General features: G+C 40.8%; 1 protein-coding gene across 1 annotated transcript in view; it reads right to left on the bottom strand.

Annotated features, from left to right (window-relative positions):
- TBC1D9 (TBC1 domain family, member 9 (with GRAM domain)) overlaps positions 1-18,505 on the bottom strand; it is an 81,729-nt gene that overhangs the window by 43,303 nt on the left and 19,921 nt on the right. Inside the window, exons 3-5 of the mRNA XM_008573281.1 lie at positions 14,080-14,308; positions 13,402-13,663; positions 11,150-11,357 (exon numbers count right to left, since the gene is read on the bottom strand). Coding sequence (XP_008571503.1) covers positions 11,150-11,357; positions 13,402-13,663; positions 14,080-14,209 — 600 coding nt within the window. The 5' untranslated portion in view covers positions 14,210-14,308. The remainder of the gene's footprint in view (positions 1-11,149; positions 11,358-13,401; positions 13,664-14,079; positions 14,309-18,505) is intronic.

Raw genomic sequence — 18,505 nt, 5'->3', positions numbered from 1 at the left:
CAGTGAGCGGGAACCGGTCTGTATGTGGGATCCGAACCCTCGGCGGGAGCGTTGCTGCACTTCCCAAGCGGCGCACTGTAGCAGTGCGCCACCGGGCCGGCCTCCTCACATGAAATTTTTGCTGGTTCTTTTGGTCACAAGGTGTCTGGGACTAAATGACAAATGTCAAGGTGATTAAAGGTACAAATTATGTGTCTAAAACACAGATAGCTAGGCAGATCTTGTTAAAGTCAAAGTGAGAAAGTCCTTTATTTAGCTGGGTCACGAATACAGAAACAAGAAAGCTCCCACATGCAACCTGTGAATGCTCCCATGGGTTATACTTTTCACAAGTAAAACTAGTAGAACTAGTAGAACTCTATCACATAACTTTCTGCCACCAAAGAACAACAGATACATGAGAGTTTTCTACAGCCTAATGAGATACATTTTCATTACCAACTTGGGTTATAAAATAGACAGCAACTTAATCAAGTCTTGGTGTCTGATATGGAACATTTACAAGGCAGTTTATAATTGAAAAAAAACAAAACAAAACTCCATCTTCTTGCTTTGTTGCCTCAGTAATTTCTTCAAAATCCACAGCACCATGCTTCTGTGTAACATTTAACATCTGTTAGTTTGGTCCACCTTAAGTCAATATGTAGAATGTATGTTAACAACCTGCAGTCAATATTTTAGCTTACTTATAAAAAATTAAATAAAACAACAATTCCTGTCTACACAATCCTAAAAGTGCTATTCCAAGTAGGATGCAACATTTCCATGGAGGCTCCTGCTGTTCAATCAGCTTAACTCAGATCCAAAAGGTATCCAGCTCATGTAGAGAACACTCTACTCACAGACCACCCCCCCACATTGTTTTACTGACATAATTGTTACCTAAAGGTAATAAAAATTACATTAAGTCCTTTGCTTCTTCCATTAGTTGGGGTTAGGAATCTACCATTAATATACCTCAGTGATTCAGCAGTCAAAGGGACAGGCACTGCTGTCTCACTGAGAATTTCGTCACAGCTCTATCCTCCAACCACAACATGCTTTATTTCTAAATGCCACCTCCACAGATTGTCCTTCCTCTGATATACCCTGAAATATGACTGAATTACCTCTACCCTACTAGGAAAAACTAGCAAGCAGAAGATGGGTTGAGAATATTAATCACTACTCTCTCAATTCCCCAGAGCTCTCACGGTTGTATTCTAAATTGCTGTAAATTGTAAATGCAGGTAGCTGGATCCAGACCCAAGAGGTGGTGAACAGGAGAGCAGATGTCTTGACAGCTGCTTCCAGACCCTCTCTGCTCCTCATTTGCCTCTGGATAAACAGGGAATGAGGACTCACTCAGATTCATAAAGGACACAACCACAGCATGTTCTCAATCCCAGAATGGGTTTCTTAGCCAGTTCAGGTAACTCTGCTTTACTACATGAAGGTAGTACTTGACGAAGAAACTTACGTTTAATAAAAGCCACTGGCAAAGATTACTAAGAAGGTAAATTTGGGGCACCGGCCAGCCAGCGGTACCGCGTGGCTCCACACGGCCCCTCTCACCTGCCACCTTGGACCCAGGCACGGGGGGAGCTCCAGGTCCTGCCCCAGTACCCTGAACCAGCACTGCGCAGGTGAGTCCACTGGTGCCAGTCAGCCAGCGGAACCACACGGCTCCATGTGGTCCCCTCACCCGCTGCCTTGGACCCAGGCAGGGGGGAAGCTCCAGGCCCCACCCCGGCACCCTGAACTGGCACCATGCAGGTGAACACCCCGGTGCCAGCCAGCCAGCAGAACCACATGGCTCCACGTGGCCCTACATCTCACCTCAGACCCAGTGGGGAGCACCAGCCTACAGATCTGACCCACTGAGTTTGTCCCAGAAGAACTCCACACGCTAGGAGCTCATTCTACGACCACAAAGTCTCAAAAAGGAGCCAAGCTGGTTTTTTTTTTTCCTTTTTTTCTTTTTTGTGACCAGTAAGGGGATCACAACTCTTGGCTTGGTGTCGCCTGCACTGCGCTCAGCCAGTGAGTGCACCGGCCATCCCTATATAGGATCCGAACCCACGGTGGGAGCGCTGCTGCGCTCCCAGTGCCGCACTCTCCCGAGTGAGCCACAGGGTCGGCCTGCCAAGTTGTTTTTAACATAACCACCACCACACCTACTGTCAAGCAAAGACAGTTCACCACCCACAGTTNTTAACTCAGATCCAAAAGGTATCCAGCTCATGTAGAGAACACTCTACTCACAGACCACCCCTCCACATTGTTTTACTGACATAATTGTTACCTAAAGGTAATAAAAATTGCATTAAGTCCTTTGCTTCTTCCATTAGTTGGGGTTAGGAATCTACCATTAATATACCTCAGTGATTCACCAGTCAAAGGGACGGGCACTGCTATCTCACTGAGAATTTCGTCACAGCTCCATCCTCCAACCACAACATGCTTTATTTCTAAATGCCACCTCCACAGATTGTCCTTCCTCTGATATACCCTGAAATATGACTGAATTACCTCTGCCCTACTAGGAAAAACTAGCAAGCAGAAGATGGGTTGAGAATATTAATCACTACTCTCTCAATTCCCCAGAGCTCTCACGGTTGTATTCTAAATTGCTGTAAATTGTAAATGCAGCTAGCTGGATCCAGACCCAAGAGGTGGTGAACAGGAGAGCACATGTCTTGACAGCTGCTTCCAGACCCTCTCTGCTCCTCATTTGCCTCTGGATAAACAGGGAATGAGGACTCACTCAGATTCATAAAGGACACAACCACAGCATGTTCTCAATCCCAGAATGGGTTTCTTAGCCAGTTCAGGTAACTCTGCTTTACTACATGAAGGTAGTACTTGACGAAGAAACTTACGTTTAATAAAAGCCACTGGCAAAGATTACTAAGAAGGTAAATTTGGGGCACCGGCCAGCCAGCGGTACCGCGTGGCTCCACACGGCCCCTCTCACCTGCCACCTTGGACCCAGGCACGGGGGGAGCTCCAGGTCCTGCCCCAGTACCCTGAACCAGCACTGCGCAGGTGAGTCCACTGGTGCCAGTCAGCCAGCGGAACCACACGGCTCCATGTGGTCCCCTCACCCGCTGCCTTGGGTGCCAGCCAGCCAGCAGAACCACATGGCTCCACGTGGCCCTACATCTCACCTCAGACCCAGTGGGGAGCACCAGCCTACAGATCTGACCCACTGAGTTTGTCCCAGAAGAACTCCACACGCTAGGAGCTCATTCTACGACCACAAAGTCTCAAAAAGGAGCCAAGCTGGTTTTTTTTTTTCCTTTTTTTCTTTTTTGTGACCAGTAAGGGGATCACAACTCTTGGCTTGGTGTCGCCTGCACTGCGCTCAGCCAGTGAGTGCACCGGCCATCCCTATATAGGATCCGAACCCACGGTGGGAGCGCTGCTGCGCTCCCAGTGCCGCACTCTCCCGAGTGAGCCACAGGGTCGGCCTGCCAAGTTGTTTTTAACATAACCACCACCACACCTACTGTCAAGCAAAGACAGTTCACCACCCACAGTTGCAACCAAGGCCACTCCACAGCCAACCTCAGTGTAATAGAAGAAGCAAACCCCCTACCAAATGACCAAGCATCAGCTAAAAAACACTAGAAGTACAAACAATCAAGAAGAAATGACACCACCAAAAGGATACAGTAATGCCCCAAAGTCAGACTCCATGGAACAGGCAATCCTTGAAATGTCTGAAAAAGAATTTCGAGCAACGATCTTAAGAACACTTGAAAAAATAAAGGAAGCCTCAATTAGAGAGCATAATTAAACAAGAAAAAACATCCAGAATAGGAAGGAGGAAATCTACAAAGAGATTAATACCATAAAAAATAGAGTGTAGCAGAACTTCTAGAAATGAAAGACTCACTCGACGAAATAAAAAACATGACTGAGAGCTTGAGCAGCAGGGTAGAGCAAGCAAAAGAAAGAATTTCAGAGCTTGAAAATGGTCTTTATGAAATAACTCAGGCAGACAAAAAAAAAAGTTAAAAATAATTAAAAATAATGAGGAAAACCTAAGAGAGACAGCAGATAAACTCAAGTGCCCTAACATCCGAATTGTGGGTATTCCTGAAGGGCAGGAGAAGGGAAAAGGTACCGAAAACCTACTCAAGGAAATAGTAACAGAAAACTTCCCAGGTTTAGGGTGAGATGCAGACCTTCAGATCCAGGAAGCTCAAAGGTCCCCAAACAGATTCAAGCCAAAAAGACCCTCCCCAAGGGAGGGTCTATACTATAGTTAAATTTGCAAAGCTCAAAGACAAAGAGAGAATTCTACAAGCAGCAAGAGAAAAGCGTCAGGTCACTCATAGGGGAACCCCCATCAAACTAACAGCAGACTTCTCAACTGAAACCCTACATGCCAGAAGAAAGCGGAACAATATATTCAAAATACTAAAAGAAAAAACTGTCAGCCAAGAATTCTTTACCCAGCAAGGCTCTCCTTCAGAAATGAGGGAGAAATAGGGTATTTCCCAGACAAACAAAAGTTGTGGGAGTTCACCACCACATGACCCGCCCTGCAAGAAATTCTCAAGGGAGTCATTCATCTGGAATCTGAATAATGGTGACCATCATCACGAATACACAAGAAAGAGCAAAACACACAGTTAAAGCAAAAATGTCAGCAAGAAAGAGAAAGAAGCTAAATCATTTCGCCTCAAATTCCCAACTCACATTGAAGAAGAGAAATAAAAGGGGAAATAATGATCAAAAGATATTTAAACCACCTAAACAAGTAGCAATTAAATGACAGGAATTAAACACTTCTCAATAAGTACTCTAAATGTGAATGGACTAAACTTCCCATTCAAAAGACACAGACTAACTGACCGTATTAAAAATATAGACTCAAGTATATGCTGTCTTCAAAAGAACCACCTCACCATAAAGACACTCATTGACTAAAAGTGAAGGGATGGAAAAGGTATACCATGCAAATGGAAACCAAAAACGAGCAGGAGTAGCTATTCTTATATTGGACAAAATAGACTTTAAACCAAAAAACATTTAAAAAGACAAAGAAGGCCATTATGTAATGATATAGGGAACTCTCCAGCTAGAAGACATAACAATCATAAACATGTATGCACCCAATACCAGAGCACCCAGATATATCAAGCAAACACTCTTAGACCTAAAGAAGGAGATAGGACCTAATACATTAATAGTAGGTGATCTGAACATCCCTCTCTCAGTATGGGACAGGACTTCAAGGCAACAAGTCAACAAAGAGGCACAGGATCTAATCTACACCCTAGACCAACTGGACTTGGCAGATGTATACAGAACATTTCACTCAAGAGTTAAAGAATACACTTTCTTCTCATCAGCTCATGGTACATTCTCCAGGAAAGACCACATATTAGGTCACAAATCTAGTCTCAGCAAATTTTAAAAAACTGAAATCATTCCAACAATCTTTTCAGACCACAATGGACTAAAACTGGAGATAAACAATAAGCAAATTGCTGGAAGCTATACAAATACATGGAAAATAAATAATAGGCTCCTGAATGACCTATGGGTCCAAGAAGAAATTAAACAGGAAATCAAAAAATTTCTAGAAGCTAAGGAAAATAAAGATACATTGTACCAAAACTTGTGGGATACTGCAAAAGCAGTACTAAGAGGCAAATTTATTGCACTAAATGCATATATCCAAAAAATGGAAAGATTCCAAATAAACGACCTAATGCTATGACTCAAAGAACTTGAAAAACAACAATGATCCAAACCTAAAGTTAGTAGACAGAAAGAAATAATTAAGATCAGAGCAGAACTAAATGAAATAGAGACCCAAAAAACAGAAAAGATCAACAAAATTAAAAGTTGGTTTTTGAGAAGATAAACAAAGTAAACACACCATTAGCTAGATTAACAAAAAAAAAAAAAAAAGAGAGAGAAGACCTAAATAACAAAAATCAGATATGAAAAGGGACACATTACAACTGACACCACAGAAGTACAAAGAATCATTAGAGACTCTTATCAACAACTGTATGACAACAAATTTGAAAATCTGGAAGATATGGATAAGTTTCTAGACACATACAAATTAACAAGACTAAACCAAGAAGAGATAGAAAACCTGAACAGACCAATAACAAGCAAGGAGATTGAAGTAGTAATTAGCAATCTTCCAACAAAAAAAGTCCGGGTCCAGATGGCTTTACAGCTGAATTCTATCAAACTTTTAAAGAGGAGTTAATACCAATTCTCATGAAACTGTTCCAAACAATTGAAACAGATGCTACTCTCCCAAACTCATTCTATGAGGCCAACATAACTCTGATACCAAAACCAGATAAAGACACAACAAAAAAAGAAAATTATAGGCCAATATCCTTGATCAACCTAGATGCTAAAATCCTTAATAAAATATTAGCAATTAGAATACAGCAACACATTAAAAAAATTACTCACTATGATCAAGTGGGATTCATCCCAGGGATGCAAGGATGGTTCAACACACGAAAGTCAATAAATGTGATACATCACATCAACAAGCTCAGGGACAAAGACCATATGATTATCTCAATAGATGCTGAAAAAGCACTTGACAAAATTCAACATTCCTTCATGATAAAGAATCTCAACAAATTAGGTATAGAACGAAAATATCTTAACACAATAAAAGCCATTTATGACAAGCCCACCGCCAGTATTAGTCTGAATGGGGAAAAATTGAAGGTCTTCCCCTTAAGGACAGGAACAAGACAAGGATATCCACTCTCACGACTTCTATTCAACATAGTATGGGAGGTACTAGCTAGAGCAATCAGGCAAGGGAAAGAAATAAAGGGAATCCAGATTGGAGAAGACGAAGTCAAACTTTCTCTATTTGCAAATGACATGATACTATATATAGAAAAACCTAAAGACTATCAAAAAACTCGTAGAGCTGGTTAATAACTTCAGTAATGTTGCAGGGTACAAAATAAATGCCCCCAAATCAGTAGCATTTATATACTCAAATAATGAATTAACAGAAAGAGAAATAAAGAAAGTAAGCCCATTTACAATTGTCACCAAAAAAATACAATACCTAGAGATCAATTTAACCAAAGAGGTGAAAGACCTCTACAATGAGAATTACAAACCATCTGAAAGAAATTAAAGAAGACACAAAAAGATGGAAAGATATTCCATGCTCTTGGATTGGAAGAATTAACATTGTGAAAAGGTCTATACTACCCAAAGCGATCTACAGATTCAATATAATTCCCATCAAAATACCAATGACATTCTTCACAGAAATGGAAAAAACAATCTTACCTTTCATATGGGAAAACGAAAGACCCTGAATAGCCAAAGCAATCCTTAGCAAAAAAAAAAAAACAAAGCCAGAGGCATAACACTACCTGACTTCAAATTATACCACAAAGCTATAGTAACCAAAATAGCATGGTACTGGCATAAAAATAGACACTCAGACCAGTGGAGCAGAATTGAGAAACACGAATCACCCCTCAGGCTTACAGCCATCTGATATTGGACAAAGGCAACAAAAATCTACATTGGGGAAAAGACTGCCTCTTCTCAATAAGTGGTGCTGGGAAAACTGGATATCCATATGCAGAAGAATGAAACTAGATATGCATCTTTCATCATACACTAAAATCAACTCAAAATGGATTAAAGACCTAGGTATAAGACCTGAAACTGTAAAATTACTAAGGGAAAATATAGGTGAAACACTTCAGCAGTTAGGTCAGGGCACAGGTTTTATGAACATGAGCCCGAAAGCATAAGCAGCAAAAGAAAAATTAAACAAATGGGACTACATCAAACTAAAAAGTTTCTGCACAGCAAAAGAAACAATCAATAGAGTAAAAAGACAACCTACAGAATGGGAGAAAATTTTTGCCAACTATGCATCCGAAAAAGACAACCTACAGAACTACATCAAACTAAAAAGTTTCTGCACAGCAAAAGAAACAATCAATAGAGTAAAAAGACAACCTACAGAATGGGAGAAAATTTTTGCCAACTATGCATCCGACAAGGGACTAATATCCAGAATATACATAGAACTCAAGCAATTATACAGTAAAAAAATAAATGACCCAATTAAAAAATGGTCAAAGGAGATGAATAGATATTTTTCAAAGACATACAAATGGCCAACAGATATATGAAAAAATGCTCAACATCACTAGTCATCAGGGAAATGCAAATTAAAAACATATTGAGGGCTGGCCCGGTGGTGCACTGGAGAGTGCGCCACTTGGGAGTGCGGCGGCGCTCCCGCCGAGGGTTTGGATCCCATGTGGAGACCGGTTCCCGCTCACTGGCTGAGCGCGGTGCGGGCGCAACACCGAGGGTTGCGATCCCGTTGCTGGTTCCCGGTACGGGCGCAACACCGAAGGTTGCGATCCTGTTGCTGGTCCCCGGTACGGGCGCGACACCAAGGGTTGCGATCCCGTTACCGGTCAGTTAAAAAGACAAAAAGGAAAAAAAAAACATATTGAGATACCACCTCACTCCAGTTAGACTGGCTATGATCAAAAAGATGGCGAATAACAAATGCTGGTGAGGATGTAGAAAGAAGGGAACACTACTGCACTGTTGGTGCGAATGTAAATTAGTACAACCACTTTGGAAAACAATTTGGAGGTTTCTCAAACAACTACAGATAGATCTTCCATATGATCCAGGAATCCGTCTTCTGGGTATATATCCAGAGGAATGGAAATCATCATGTTGAAGAGATACCTGCACTCCCATGTTTATTGCAGATCTGTTTGCAATAGCCAAGACATGGAACCAACCTAAATGTCCATCAATAGATGATTGGATAAGGAAACTGTGGTATATATGCACTATGGAATACTACTCTGCCATAGAAAAGAATGAAATACTCCCATTTGCAACAACATGAATGAACCTGCAGAAACTTATGTTGAGTGACACAAGCAAAGCACAGAGGGATAAATACCGCATGTGCTCACTCGTATGTGGGAGCTAAGAGAGAAAGAAGGCAGGAAAGAAAGACCACAGTAGTGCCCTGATCCAATTGGGAGGGAACATTCCTAGGGCTACAACTTGGAGTGGAGGGGAGATGGGGATGGGGAGGGAGGTTGGGGGATAATTGGCAGGGGACAAAGGGTAGAAAAGAAATTTCTGGTAATGGGTATGCCCCCAGCATGAATCTGGCCCCCACATTATGGGCAGGAGGGCGGACAATGAGCTTTGTATCCCATGAATATTCATAATTTTTTTAAAAAAGAAGGTAAATTTGCTAGAAAAAAGTTATAAAATACATTTCATGACTAAGTAAGTATTGTTGAAGTATCTACCTCTGAATTCATCCCCAACAAAATATCCTTGCCTCAAAATGTGTTATAACACCAGTTAGCTGATTCTATAACAAGGAGAACTAGAATGTCAATTGCCTAACATTGTGGATTCTTTTTGATCTACTAATTTAGCTTCTGGGAACGTGTAATTTATAATGTAAGGAAAATTATACGGATGATTGGGAGAAAACTAGAAACAATGAAAACCATAGGTAACAGGATAAATAAATTATATATATACTTAGTAGAATAATATGCAGTTATTAAAAATTACATTGTAGAAGAATATTTAATAATCCGGGGGATAGTTTAAGATATGCCTATGGTTAAAGAAATAAGTAAAAAATAAAAATTATCTGTAATATGTTTTACATATAAATTTTATAAATGTCATATACACAGCAATGCATAGAAAAAGCCTAGAAAACTGTACAACAGAGTGTTAACTGTGGTTGTCTTTGAATGATGAAACTGTCTTTGAACGGTGAATTTTGCTTTTATTTGTCTGTACTTTTATAAATTTCTGTGATTAAGATGCATTACTCTTAAAACAAAACAAAACAAAAACAGAGAAGAAAATTTGCTTATATGAGTACATTTTTAAAAAAGAAAGAAATGAAGGCAGGAAACTTGAATTCTTTACTATAGGGAATCTTAACAAAGGGGCAATCTTAGATTAAATGTCCAAAGCTTCTGACAACCTTAGCTTCCAAAAAAGAACCACGATAGGTTAGAGGTTGCCAGGTTAGAAACTGCAGGGCTGCCAGCCCCTGTACTTCCTCTCTCTGACATCCTAACCTGGAGTCTTCACCAACTTCTATCACCCTGAAGACATGATAGAAGCTACCTCCACCCCAGAGTAATAATAATGTTCCTTAGACTTTACTGTGCATGAGAATCAGCCTGGGAATTTATAAAAATACAGATTCAGAAAATCTGGGATGGGCTCTGGAATTTTCTGCTGTGATCAGCAGCCTGGTGTTCCAATGCAGGGATTGGCCGACCATACTTTTGACTCATGTCCTACACTATCTCCTTTAGACCAGGCTGCCCTCAAGCTATGAGCTGGGTATAATTACCACATTTTCTAGTTTCTATATTTGACACTTTGACACCTTGGGGCCTTGCTGACCCTGGAGGGACCACCCCACCTGGGGCTAAGCAATTCCTAGAGAATTGTTTTCATAAGCAAACGAACCAATCCAGAGCCCACACCCCAACCACCTCCTTTATGGAGCTCTCACACTCAGGGCTGCTATTCCCCTGCCCTAACCACCCCAGGGCCAGGTAGCAGACAACTACGGAGAGCCCCTATGCCTCAGAGATCTCTGAAATTATTCAAACTAGTCAATCCTAAACCTGTTCACCCTGCCTTTCCCATTCCTTCCCTCAGAAGTCACAATAAATGATTCTGTCCATGTTTTCCCTCATCCCTTCTGCCTCCTGACCAAACCTGCTGCTCTCCTGTGTGGCCTTGCACGTGGTGTGGCATGCCCTCTCCTCTTGGGATCTGTGAGCATTACAAGCTATCTTTTCCATTGCAATCATCCCTCATGAGTTGGCCTCACCATACCTGAATAATAATAAAACTCACATTTTAAAACACCAGGCTGCTTCTAGAAGAAGAGATCTCACAGGTCCTACAGTCACTTACAGCAGTGACAATAAACAAAAGGGTGGCAGATGCCACCAAAGAATTATGAACATTCACCTGTGGGTAAAATGCAATCAACTGGTGGTTTAAAACACACATACACACACACATCCATTTCTGTTCACATAGAAATGTATTACAAATGAAACTGTTAAAATATCCCTTTTCCCCTGACACTTACCTCACGGAGTGGGATAATGAGGCTGCATAAGTTCTCCTCTTTGCTGGTAAAGCAGATGTAATTTGTGGACACAAACATCTGCCCCAAAATGTGCATTTTGTTAAATGGAGTCCAGAGGGTGCAGTCTGTGTGGCCATCTAATTTTTCATCTTTGGGCAGCCGGAAAAGTGCACGGTATCTCTCACTCTTTGCCCTGGCATCAAGATCTCTGGAAAGCAATAACTATAATTCACCTCACACAAGAAAAGTGTTTCAATACCTTCTAACTGATGCTGCAATGGAAGTTTCCCATCACTCTCTCCCTTGACCGTGCTAGACTCATTCCTACTGCCTTAGCTTTATATTGGAGTTAACTCCAACCTAATGACCCCAAAGCATAATAAAATTATTTTATTCTATTTAGGTCTCTTTGTGTAGTCACTTTACAATCGATATCTGTAAATTTAAAGAATCTTAGGAAAACTAGGCCTGAACAGGAAACTCATGCTCTCTCTAAAGGAATGCAATAATTTCTAAGAGGGTATTACATTGACTCTTATCCCGAGCCACTATTCTGGGCCTAATCTTTTAAAAGAGACCCAATGAAAATGCAAAAAAGCCACATGAATCTGCATCACTGTCCACCCTAAACAGACAACAAAACTTTATAAAAAGACATAGGAACAACCCACATCTTGGACAACTATAGTTTCCAACCTTTTCTGTTGACTATATCTTTTCCCTAGTAAGCTCTTCTTTTGGTTGTTTAAACCTCACCCCTCAAACTTTTACTCCACCTCAGCCCCTTAACAGTCTAGTTTCTCACCACATCTTGGACAACTATAGTTTCCAACCTTTTCTGTTGACTATATCTTTTCCCTAGTAAGTTCTTCTTTTGGTTGTTTAAACCTCACCCCTCAAACTTTTACTCCACCTCAGCCCCTTAACAGTCTAGTTTCTCGTTTCACAGAGCAAAGAAAGGCCATGATGCAGAAGTTCCATCAAACTCCCGACCTTCTATCTCCAAAATTACCTCCGTCCTCACCCGCTCTAACTTACTCCCCCTCTTTCAAAGGGACAGGTGTCAGCTCACATAAAGTATTCTTGCCATGCTCTATGAAACACCACTTTTCAAATTCATCATTTTCTTATAGCTTTATCTCTGTGCCCTGCCCTGTCCCTGCACCTACCCTCACCAACAAACTTCCCATCCACCTTCTTCATTTGATCCTTTGTTCAAATCGTTTCTATTCTAAAAAAAGTAATCCCCCCTTTTTTACCACTGAATTTCTTGACAAACCAATCTGTACTTGCCTAATTCCCTCTCCTTGCCTTTCAGTTGCTATTTAATCCACTGCAGTAATAGCATCGATCCCCCATCGCCCTGTTGAAACATGTCTCAAACCACCAAAGGCATTTTAGTTACACTGACCTGTTTTCACAGACTCTACCTACCAATGATTTCCAATTTTACAAATCGTACTATACCAATCTCCAACTACATGTCCTGCAGACAACTCAATTCGCCCTGTTGAAACATGTCTCAAACCACCAAAGGCATTTTAGTTACACTGACCTGTTTTCAGACTCTACCTACCAATGATTTCCAATTTTACAAATCGTACTATACCAATCTCCAACTACATGTCCTGCAGACAACTCAATTCCAAGGACATGCTCTTCCTTCTGTCATTCCCCACCTTAGTAGGTCAGTTCCATGCATCCAGTCACACTTTAGAGGGCACCCACTTTTCCCTCATCCTTTCTCTAGCTTTACTCCCACAGCCAGACTTCCAGGCTCCCCTGTATCCAGTTCTCATCCCATGCCTGCTACTTCCTAGCCGTGGGATGCACTTACTTCCCTCTGGGCTTTTCCCTCATGCTGCCCCCATCATGTCCCCCCCTCTGCCTGAGATATCCATCCTACTGAAGCTGCCTGGGTAACTCCTTTTCAGAGCCCAGCTCAAAGCAGCCTCCACTGCGAGGCCTCTCTTACCCACTCTGCACCATCTGGGCCGAGCTACCCACTCCCCACATGTGCACCCACAGTGCTCTGTTCATAGGACCGGAGAGTTCCCATCACATTGTGCTGCAGCAGGTCATGTCCATCTCACTTACTGAACTGGGAGTGCCTCGGGCAGCCTTTTTTGTTTTGCGTATATACCCAGAAAACTGTTCAGAACCTTTGAAGTTGTTTTGAAAAGGTTAAAATGAATAAATGAATGGGTTTCTCATTTCTAAAGTCTGGAAGCCTCGAAGTCTTTATCACCCACCGTTTAAGAGCAGACACTTTTTTAGGTGATTTCTTTTTCAGCTTGGGCAGGGATCTATCTTGTTCAAATCCCTCATTGTCTAAGAGTTGCCTCATGGCTATGTTGGCAAGCTGCTCCATTAACTTGAAGGTCTCGTTGATGCTGAGGAACACGGAGAAGAAATGCTCACTGGACCGTGTGCTCACTTTGATGGCATCAGGCAGAAGCAGCGTGGCGTTCTTCTCAAGCTGAGTGATGTCCACCCACCGGATTACCAGTTTGGCTGAGCACAGGGAACAAGACTAGGTCAGCACCCGGCTCCATCATGAGACTGCGATCTCACACCTGCCCTCCCCATCCCGCTTAACTCGTCTGAGTTTGTAAGCCCACATTTGTCTTGTTTGTTAGTTTTAAGAGGCAAATCCAGACTACATAAATTCTGAGTCCGGAGTTATTATGGATTTAAGTCCATGTCCACTTAATTGATTATATCTCTAGTGAATCTTGATTACTCAATGACCTATTTCTTTACAAATATTGAACTAAAAATAATTGAATTTATTTGTTAAATACTCAAAAAATAGTGTTGACTTAGTTATAATCACAGATTTATTTTTGGTATTTCGATGTGGTTTATAAGTTCAGAGCAAACCTCAATAGACTTTCCAAAGTGTCTTTCTGAAGCTCTAGATGACTTACCTTCCCTTCCCATAAGAAAAGAATAAAAGCAAAGGTGGTTAATACTGAGGTACATCCAACCCTGACGGGGGACCTTTCCCTTCCAGTAGCTGCAAGAGTAATAGTTGACGAGTTTCTCTTCCTCGGGCATCCCAAAGAGCCTATGGAATTTCACAATGGCTTCTTTAAACTTCTCTGTGTCATCATCTTCCTTTACATCATTGATTTTGTTATACTCTGCAATAATGCCCTAAACAGGGATAGAACACAAAGCACAAGGCTGGTATTAATATGACCAGAGCTGTATGTATTAAATAGGAAAATACAATTCCTAAGGTTAGAATTTTTTAAAACATTGATGAATTCTGTTCAAAGGCAACCCCCACATTCTAAGTTGATTAATGAGTAGCATCTGTGTACTAAAAGGTTTTCAAAATGACAACACAGATTTTATTATACGTTAATTGGTGCTAATTATTTTATTAAGTTCACTTGGAATGAAGCCCATAGTTTTATTTTACAAATGAGAAGATGTAAAGATTTTGCTGGTTCTATTGTTTTTACTAAACTTATCATGATAATAGCCATCCCAAATGTCAACTTCTGCCTTTCTCAAAATCAACAAAAATTCATCATGAATGGACAAGAGAGGAAAGAAAGACAAAACACATGTCACTAACTGACACTTGGGCACAGACCCACTCTCTCAGGACCATGAATAACATCAGGGAACCTAGAGAAAAGAAGCCACTTAAGTCATTTAAGAAGAAAGGGGTAAATAAGAGAGCAAAAGCGATATTAGGCACAGGATTTTTTGACAATTGGACAGGAAACAAAATATTTGCATAGCAAGTAAATGGCTTAATCTACTGTTCAATCACTGTAGTATCTTAAGAAGCCATTTCATTGTTATCCAATTCCTATGTAATTCCCTGAAAATCAGCTTCTACATTTATCTCTTGATAGAGAATGTTCCCTTGAATTCCACCTTTGACTTTGTAATCATCAAATCCCTCCCACCTTATCTTCAGTTCTCTGATCTCAAGGTAGCACTGGAAAAACATGAGCTTTAGAGCATGAACGTCTTGGTTTCAAGTCCTAGCAGCATCATGGTGTGTCTGTGTGAACTTGGAAAACCTCTTCCTTATCTTCAGTTCTCTGATCTCAAGGTAGCACTGGAAAAACATGAGCTTTAGAGCATGAATGTCTTGGTTTCAAGTCCCAGCAGCATCATGGTGTGTCTGTGTGAACTTGGAAAACCTCTCGGATTCTCCTTGACGTGACCAAGCCCTCCGTATGCAAGGACAGAAATGGCAACTGCCTCGTCATACCTGGAATTCCTGTCTGAGGGCTCTTAAGCTTCCAGTACCTCCTACAGGCTCCCTATAAATTTATCTTCCTAAAACTGGTTTTGAGTACAAAATTCTTATATTCAATGCTGTACCCCACAGATATGTAAAATCAATTATGTTTCAATTAAAAAAAAAACAAAAAAAACTATATGTAGTGGATTGGATTATGTCCCACCAAAACTCCCTGAAACCAAAACTCCCTGACGCTTGAATTGTGTCCCCCAAGTTTTATGTACTAGAAACTTTTATGTATTAGAAACTGTGACTGTTAAGAGGGTGGGAAGCCTATTATGGTAATTGAAAGGTGGAGCCTTGAAGAGGTGATTGGACTGTTGAACTGGGCAGTGGTGAATGGATTAAAAACGGTGGTCACGGGCATGGTTCTGAGGTCTTTAAAAGAAGAGGAGAGTGTCTGCCTTTTGCTCTCTGCTCTCTCTGCTTCCACCATCTTGCAATGTGAGACTCTTGGGTCACTGTCATCACCACCAGATGGACTTTGGACTTCTCAGCCTCAGAAACTGTAAGCAGTAAATTTCATTTTCTTCATAAATCACCCAGTTCAGTGTACTTTGTTATAAGCAACAAAAATGGACTAATACAGCATACAAAGCTACTACACATATTAAAATTAATTATAATAATTATAAGAATAATAAAAGCCACAGCTACCCTTCAAAAAAGATATCCTGAGTGGCTCCCACCACCACCAGTATAAAGTTCAAAATTCTAGACTATGCACATTTTGGATTCAACCAACACTGCAACCTTTTCTCTCACTGTACTGCATCCGATCAAAATTTCCCATTAGCCAGCCTGAGGCAACCTCAGGGTCTGAACATGTCATTTATGTGCTTTCTCACTCTTACCTGTGGTCCTGCCATTTTGTGTGCCTAAAATATAGAATCAGACTGTTCTCTGTTTCATTAATCCTATCAACCACCAAAGTCTGGTTTAATTCCCATGTGATCCTTCTTCCAAGCATGATTCTTCCCCTCCACATTAAATACTATTGATTCTCTATGCATTATGTATTGAAATTATTTCCTGAATTTTATTTCTACTGCCAGGCCTTTCATGCCTGTTGCCAGCAGCTGTGATTGTGTGGAGTGATGGTAGGAGGGAGCACTTGAGTATGCCTTAGTCTCTGTCACCATTCGATTCTAGTTAAAAGTAAGCATATAAACAACCACTGTGACAGCAAACAGTGGGCTTACTATGGAAACATAGCCCCAAGACAAGCCTCCAACTATTCTACTAATAGGAAAGCACCCCAAAGCCATGTACACAGTCCAGGGATTCCTACAACAGCTTCCCAACTGGCATCCCATCAGGACACTCTCCACACTCTGACATATTTTATAAGGCCCCTTTTTGAAACAGAGATCTGACCATAGCATTCCTGCCTTAAAAACTTCCATAGGCTATCAGTGAAAGAGAAAAAAAGTCCACAATGAGCCTCATGCCATAGAATCTCTTCTCAATCTGCCCAAGACAACCTTTCCAGGTTTGGCATAAATAACCACATTCCCTGTGAAACCACTCCAACCCTAAGTGGAGTTTGAGCATTCTCACTTCTATGTTTTCCCTTAATTTCTATGTTGGTGGAAAATATTTTGTTTATATGTCCCTCTATAAATGAGTTCCAAAGATAAAGACAGTGTCTTCAACATTTTTTGTTGCCAGTATCTAGCACCTAAAAGATATTCAATAAAGTAATACTAAATGAGTATATTTGGGTACTTCAAAAAGTTTATGGAAAGATTTGTATTACCTTTTAATTCTATTTTCCCATGAACTTTTTGAAGTACCCACGTATGCTGTTTTTCCAAATTAGAAGGTATCTTAAGGAGTCTGTCTTAGTCTTTATTGTATGATCCAGAGTTGCAGTTTTCTAAATCTAAAATTGTTTCAGAGTTAGTGATGCTTGAGAAATTCAGTACCAAGTTGCTGACTCCTGTTCTTTGGTCATACAGGATGGCAGTGTGGCTGGCACTGGGAGTAGCAATGCACTTCCCTAGGAGAATATCTAATATAAGGTTATTTTCCTCTACTTTTGATACTACTCCACTTCCAATATAGGGATGTGAGCTCCATGAAGGCAGGGACAATCAGTTTTGGCCCTGGGCAACTCTAGTCTACACTAGTCACTTCAGAGAACCAGAGGCAGCATGAGGGCATGGGACCTCTGGGTGGGGAAGAGAAGTCAGCTCAGAAGAAAGAGGGATGGAAATACCTTTCCCAGTTAGTTGGCAAATATAGCTACAGGCTATGTGACATTTCAAAGTTGTCAATGCTTTTAGAGGGGAATCAAAAAATATATAAGAATGAAAGAAGAAATGAATGAATATGTGAAAGCAACCAAATGAGAACCCACTAATTAGAAGGGCAGTGGGGTCCCCAGACAATCCCAATGACAATCATCTCAAAGTAAGCCTGGAGATCAACAAGCAGGCTAACATTTGCTCTTCTCCTGGACCACTGGAGTGGGGCTCTTACCCAAGATCAAAATAGGGAGAATATTAGAGGGGAGTGATGTATAATGAACCAAATGGTACCTGTATGTTTTGAGTGGAAAAATATTAAGTTCAGACTATACTAAGGATCTGCTAAATACCACATTTCTAGAATGCTCATTTATACTTTAAAAAGAAAATATTTTAAATATGAAAGAATTTATGAGGATATAGAACTGAGAAACATCACTCTGAAACACTCTGGGGCCTAATATACTAGTATCAACAGACCAGACCATGCCAGCTAATTTGGAAAACAAAGCTAATAGTGCCCACTCCCAACTCTCCCACCTTTAAGAAAAGACAGGGTCCAGAAGGCAGAACCTTTTCTTAGTTTGCTGTAATTTTCTAGACAGGTCGACTGGATGATGGAACAAAGGGACGGAATATCTCCTTCCCATAGGTTCTACAAGTTCTACAGAATGTAAGTAGGTCACTTCTGTTCTAGGCAACAGCTCCTCATAACTTTGGAAAATTAATACAATCAAAATATGTGGGATGTCCAATATAAATTTAAATACACAAAAGGATATCAACAAGTAATTCACAAAAAGGAGAAATTTAACTTAGCAAACATGAAAA

Source organism: Galeopterus variegatus, unplaced genomic scaffold, assembly GCF_000696425.1.
Source record: "Galeopterus variegatus unplaced genomic scaffold, G_variegatus-3.0.2 Scaffold897, whole genome shotgun sequence".
Classification (NCBI taxonomy): domain Eukaryota; kingdom Metazoa; phylum Chordata; class Mammalia; order Dermoptera; family Cynocephalidae; genus Galeopterus; species Galeopterus variegatus.
The sequence above is the reverse complement of the archived record's forward strand: the minus strand, read 5'-3'. Positions and strand labels throughout refer to the sequence as shown.